General features: G+C 37.3%; 1 protein-coding gene across 1 annotated transcript; it reads left to right on the forward strand.

Annotated features, from left to right (window-relative positions):
• The first annotated feature begins 394 nt into the window (after positions 1–394).
• Positions 395–2,965, forward strand: LOC122748057 (olfactory receptor 51V1-like). Its single transcript, XM_043993787.1, has 2 exons — positions 395–411; positions 2,050–2,965. The coding sequence occupies exons 1-2, from the start codon at positions 395–397 to the stop codon at positions 2,963–2,965; spliced, it is 933 nt and encodes a 310-aa protein (XP_043849722.1).
• Positions 2,966–6,911: the final 3,946 nt, after the last annotated feature.

Consider the following 6,911-nt stretch of genomic DNA (forward strand, 5'->3'; position numbering starts at 1 on the left):
GAGTACATCTGAGAAAAGACTTTCAGAGACTTTACATGAACAGTTTTGTTGTTGTTGTTGTTTTTCTTTTCTCTTTCTGTTATAATATACACCATCTGTAACATGTACCCTTTGCAGAGGCCCTCCCTTTGCAAAACCAATGTCAAAGAGCCAGTTCATTAGGGACTGCCCCTCTGGACAAAACTTTCCTCTCTCCCTTTTCTATATTGTTATTAACATATTGTTAGTTAGCATAGGCTATTATATTCTTTTATTTTTGACTGTTTCATCAAGAAAACACCTCGTTTCTTGAAGAAAAAAAAGAGGGGACTGTTACAATTGGAATGATGCCACCTGCTGGAGACTTATTGTAGGAAAGCTCCAACATGAGGAGAGGGCCTCTGAGGGCAGGACCATGTGGCTTTCTTTGGCGTCAGGAAGTGAAGTTGGCTTGTGGAAGAAAGAAGGGGGAGGCTGATGCTCTGACTCAGGCTCCTTCCTGAGGACTCTGGTGGAGAAGAGAGCTAGAAATGAGTTCTCCCTTTAATAGATAGATGAATCTAGGCTTTTCTCTCTCTGTTTTTACCAAATTCTTATTCTCCTTAATAAATGCTTAAAAGTCTAACTCTTGCTAAAGCTTATAATTTATTGGTGACCACTCAAATAATTTAGACAGTATAGCTAGAATTTATGCCTTCCATGTCCCTCAAAGTACTGGTAGCACATGAGGGTTATTGTGCTTTGTGATATTTGTGTGGATATGTATGGTCATTGTTTAAATATCTAAAAATATCTAGAAAGGTAGAAATAACCTAAAAATACCACAGAGAGAACAGCTAGCTTCACTCCGAAGGTATTGTCAGGAGTTAGCTCTGAGCATCTTAACATCATAGGGAAAGTAGTCAATAGCAAAACAAAAGTGATGGAATGGAAAGTTTATTAGACCTAAATCTAGAGACACCTGGCTTCAATAATGTAACCTAAACTTATCATATCTGTGATCGTGAGCAAATCATTGAACCTTCCTGAACCTCTGACTTCTCATCAGTAAAAGGGAATATTTATATCTACAATACCTATATCTTAATAAATGGAATTATGTTCCTAATGTATTTTTTAAGACTTAAAACACTATGTAAATGTCAACAAGCTTTATTATGCCTAATATTTTATAAGAGGTGTTTTAGATGCTAAAGGAATCATGTGTATCAATATTCTTGGTTTCAACTCATCATTTTATGTAATTTTCTTTCCATTCTTCCCATCTCTCAGTGTTTTCAATCAAATTGAATCTTTTTGATATCAATAGTTCCAGGGGCCTATAATCATATGGCCTTCATGCTGAAGGTCAAGGGGGTGATACATAGGCAAGATATGAGGTACATGCATATAATCTCCATCATTCCCCCCACAGCAGAGCTTGGAGCTGGTGGTAATTAAGATAGGGATTTTGTAGCATTATCTTCTGGATTCAGTGGTAGTCTGATCATCTCAGGAGATGGAAGGTACCCTTGGGACTTACTACCATTTTCTTTCCTGTATAAGTACTAGCAAATCTGTCCCTTCCTACCACAGAACCTGAAGAATAGATATATACCTTAGCCTCCATTCACTAGAACATCAAGGAACAGCAATAACCATGTTATGTGACTTGTTCTAGGTGGTTTCTTATAATTAAAGAGAACTAATTGTGAAGCTGAAAAATGCTGGGGAGACAAGCTAGACTAACTCAGAGCAACAGAGAAATAATTCCTCTAAAGTGTTGATACAGATGAGCAGGTGCTATTTTTCCTGGTTTATGGACAACAATACTTTAGACAAAGTGAATTGCTGATATCGTGAGTATTTCACATCTAGCCAATTAGATTACTTATTTCCTGACTTGCCAATAATTGCATTTCTAAAACAAAGCAATGCTCCCTACTTTTGAAATGATGGTGCTTAAGGTCACTAAGTGCCTTTTCTTTTTTTTCAAAACCATTTAAGGATTAGTATGTAACTGAGGGTTCTGTCCTCAATCAAGAAAAATCTTCTTTCACTCATGTCGACTCTTCCTGGTCACAACCTCAGTACTTCCACATTCCTCCTCACTGGCTTTCCAGGTTTAGAACAATTTTACTCTTGGATTGCTATCCCCTTCTCCTCCATCTATGCTATTGTCCTCCTGGGGAACTGCATGATTATCCATGTGATCCGGACTGAGCCAAGTCTTCATGAGCCCATGTTCTACTTTCTAGCTATGCTGGCTTTCACTGACCTGTGCATAGGACTCTCTACCATTCACACAGTGTTGGGGATCCTTTGGGGATTCAGTCATGATATCAGCCTGGATGCCTGCATTGCTCAGACTTACTTCATTCATGGTCTGTCCTGTACAGAGTCTGGAGTCCTTCTTGCCATGTCATTTGATCGATTCATTGCAATCTGTAATCCTCTTAGATATACAACTATTTTGACAAATACCAAAGTCATTCAAGCTGGGTTAATTATTTTGTTGAGGAGTGCTTTGTCAATTCTTCCTGTCATCATCCGCCTGAAGTTCTTCCATTACTGCCACCCCCATATCCTCTCCCACTCTTTCTGTCTACACCAAGACCTGCTCCGGCTGGCTTGCTCTGACATTCGCTTCAATAGCTTCTATGCTCTGGCTCTAGTGATTTGCACCTTGCTATTAGACTCCCTCCTCATCTTCCTATCTTATATCCTGATCTTACATACAGTCTTAGCTATTGCATCCCATGAAGAGAGACTCAAGTCCTTTCAGACCTGCATCTCCCATATCTGTGCTGTCCTGGTCTTCTACATCCCCATTATTGGTCTTACAATGGTGCATCGGTTTGGAAAACACCTTTCACCCCTCGTCCATGTCCTAATGGGGAACATCTATATCCTTTTTCCACCTCTCATGAATCCCATCATTTATAGCATCAAGACCAAGCAGATTCGTATTAGGCTCCAACGAATCTTCCTCTTAAAAAGAGATTGAATGCCTTTGGAACTCAAAAGACCTGATGTTTAGTCTTCTAAGATAGACCAGATGATAACTGTCTAGCAAACTCAAAGGGTCTCAAAGTGCAAAGCATTTGTTTGTTTTTGATTTGGGGGTTTTTAATTTTTCAGTCAAAGTTAGAAAATTTATAAAGCAGTTAATTCTGGTAAAAATCAGGGGAGCACTGTTTCAGGTATGATGCCTAAATTAGGAGGACAATTCTTATTTTAATTTATGAACTAATCTTCACTCCCTCCCCTTTCTCATTGTGACTTTCCTCCCTTCATTTCTCACTTGAACTTTTCATATGTTCTATCTCTCCCTCTTTCAATATCTACCCTAAGGAAATAATTTAATATTAGTCCTTTTGATGATGTGAATTGAGCTTCCATTTTCTCTTATGCATAAATATTTTTTCTTTTCATAATGATTTCTACTTATGGAATTTAAAACAGCATCCTCTATTAATGGTAAACTAAAAATAGTGGAAAAGGGAGAGATTCATCCAGGGACTCCTGAATTCTCCAACATAGGAAGGCAGCTATCCAGCTTATGTGTACAGCCAGCTTTGTGACCACTTTTCACTTGGATGGAACCTCTATACTTCCCAGGGTTTGGTTTGTTTGTTTGTTATCTTTTTATTAGCAGATGACAAAAATTATTTAACGTTGATAATGTTTCTCAAAAGATGGTTTATAGGAACCCTTGCTTCTAAGGGGTTATTTGTCCATTCACTTGATATTGTCTCTTATTGTTAATGTTTGTCTCAATCTATTACTAAATAGGAACATATTCACACACAAAAATGGACAACAAAGCAAAATGAGATCACCTTTAATCTCATTTATTGTGTTTCAAAATTCATTTTTGTATTAGCCACTGTTCCCTGATTCCAACAATTGGCCCCCTTGCCATGTTGACAAATTGTCCTAAGACCCTCTCTGCACACATCCTGAGAGTAGGACAAAAACTTCTCTTTGATCTCTAAAAAGTTATACTTTGGGGCCAGAATAATCAAACATGCAAAGGAAAAACATAAGAATAAGGCTGGCATGGCTCAGCAACAGTTCAGGTAAATGAATCCTGGTGATTCAGATTGAACAAAATGTTGCTTCTAAAAAAGTGGAATAAGTTTTAAACAGGACTATTTCAAAATAGGAAGGTTCTGGGGTCAGCTAGGTGGCATAGTGTATAAAGCACCAACCCTGGATTCAGGAGGACCTGAGATCAAATCCAGCCTCAGACACTTGCCACTTACTAGCTGTGTGAAACTGAGCAAGTCGCTTAACCCCCCATCGCCCCACAAAAACAAACACACAAACAGACAGACAAAACAAAATAATATAGGAAGGTTCTAGTCCTTCTGTATTGTCTTTATTAAACCAGATTTGGCAGATTTGGATTTAGTTCTAGGGTAATTTACCAAACAGTGCTGCTTGGAAACCCTTAAGCTGGGATAAAAATATCCTTTCCATAGCTATGCTTTAAAAAGTCAACTGTTCTTAGGAGATATAAAACAGATTAAATTACAATATTTCCCTCTGGAAAGTTTTAAGGGGATGGAAGACACTGGCCACCTGAAAAGGATATATAAAACAGATTAAATTACAATATTTCCATCTGGAAAGTTTTAAGGGGATGGAAGACACTGGCCACCTGAAAAAAAGTAGAAGGATGAAGAAAGTGTTATAAAGAAAGAAGATTTAAGAAGGGGAAGAACATGAGATAAGAGAACAGGTCCAATTCCAATTCTTCTCCTTCAGAAAGTAATATTTGAGTCTGACCAAGATTGACTACCAAATAAACTCTCTGATCTTACAGGGAGGAAGGTGCATTTTTAATTTAAAAATTCGTTTCTGTCAGGGAGTTCTATTCTTTCTAGTCCTTGGAAACTTTTCAATCAATAAATTTTCTAAATCTCAGACAGACTGGCAAATAAGAGTAGATCTAAAGAATGTGATGAGGCAGGCAGCTAGATGGCACAGTGGATAGAGAACCAGCCCTGGATTCAGGAGTACCTGAGTTCAAATCTGGCCTCAGACACTAAACACTTACTAGCTATGTGACCCTGGGTAAGTCAACCCCAATTGCCTCACCAAAAAAAAATGTGATGAGGCTAAGTCATCAGACTCCAAGCCATGGAATATGTGGAACAGTTGAGATAGTAGTGTTGAGGCCAATGAAGAGAAGATTTAGTATTTTCCTGGTCATATATTTGCCTTCTTTATTATTCCCTTTCTTTGGTTCCAGTTGGCTGACATCCAGCAATTGAAAATAACCCTGTTGACTTAGTTATTAATATATGTATAGGTATGTGTGTATAATGAAAATAAATCCCTTCCAAATATATGCTGTTGTTTTGTTGTTGTTGTTTTTTAAAATTTCATTGGTTAGTAATGTTCTAAACATAATATTATTCAGTTATCCCTAGACACAGCAAGTATGTTGGTAGCATAGCGAAAATGGAATGTTGTATGGAGATGCAATAAGGGTGTAAATGTGCCATAGAGGAAAAGGGCAAATGCCACAGGTCAATGGGCTTAACCACAGACATGATAGAGTAGCACAGCCACAGAGGAGCATAAGGTCACCTCCAAAAAAAGGTTCAAAATCAAAAACAATGAAATTCAGTTCATATCCAAAAGATAAAGGTAAAAGCAAGCAGCAAATCAGAAGCCAGAAAGGCAGATGAGAGGTAAGATTTCACAAACACTGGAGGTCAGATATAGTAAGCTACTGAGGAAGGACCTGAGAAACTGCATCATGTCCTAAGGTGGAGATTGATGAGGGGATTCAGAAAAATGTTCTGTGAGGATTAATCAAATGAAGTTGGGATGTTTTACCTGGAGAAGAAAAAAATTAAGGTGGGGAAAGGGGGAGACTTGTCAGCTCTCTAGGTGTTTTCAGATATGTGAAGTCCTGACATGTGAAAGAAAGAGTAGGTCTATTTTCTGTGACCCAGGAAGGAAATATTTAAGTACGCATTTTTACAAGTTATCCAGATTTTGGCTGAATACACTAAGTTCCTAATCATTTGATCTATCTCAAAGTATAAGGGACTATCCTGGTAGTTAGTGAGTTCCCAATGACTAGAAGTCTTTAAACAGATGTTAAAATATGCAAACATGAGATTCTTTGTAGATGAGCCTCATGACTTGCCAGAAAAGTCTTTCTAAAGAAAATCTCTAAGCACATTATCTTCTTGGTCACCATGTCTACATGACTCCTTATTTGCCATGGGATAAAGCCCAAATCTGAGGTTCTATATTCATTAAATATCCAGATTAAATCAAATTTTACCATACCATATTTTTTTATTTCAGCTAAAGTATAATATTTGTAATCTGTCATATGCTGAGGACTTCCCTGTCTCTGAATTTTTGTATATATTGTCCTCTATGCTAGACATGCCTATGTTGTCCATTTCAAACCATAGAAATCTTTTCTCATACTTCAAGTTTTAACTCAGGTACCAATTATTCTATTAAGCCTTTACTAATGTCTCCAGCAGAATTGATCTTTCCTTCATTTTTCTTATAATATTTTACTTGTATATTTTATTGACTTGTCTTTTAATTTGTATCATGGCTGTTTGTATTATTTCTCTTAAACCCTTCCCCTCTCTTCACAGGATTATCCTAGATTTGGAGTTTTATGGCCCAGTGTGTCCATTGGTAATTGGAACAGAGTTTGATAGTTGCCTTTATAATCACAAGAAAATTGTTCTGTCACCTTATGGGCCACTTTGACCTGGCTTGCATCTGGTGGCTGCCATGCTATGACTAGTTTCTATTAATGATAATATTAGTTCACATTTATGCATTGTTTTAAGGATTACAAAACACTGTTAAGGATTACAAAACAAAACATAAATTGTTCAAGTAAGCATTTGAGGCATAATTTTAACTGAGGTCTTACTCAAAGTTCAGCACTCTATTCACTA

The sequence above is a fragment of the Dromiciops gliroides genome, chromosome 3 (genome assembly GCF_019393635.1).
Source record: "Dromiciops gliroides isolate mDroGli1 chromosome 3, mDroGli1.pri, whole genome shotgun sequence".
NCBI classification, from domain to species: Eukaryota; Metazoa; Chordata; class Mammalia; order Microbiotheria; family Microbiotheriidae; genus Dromiciops; species Dromiciops gliroides.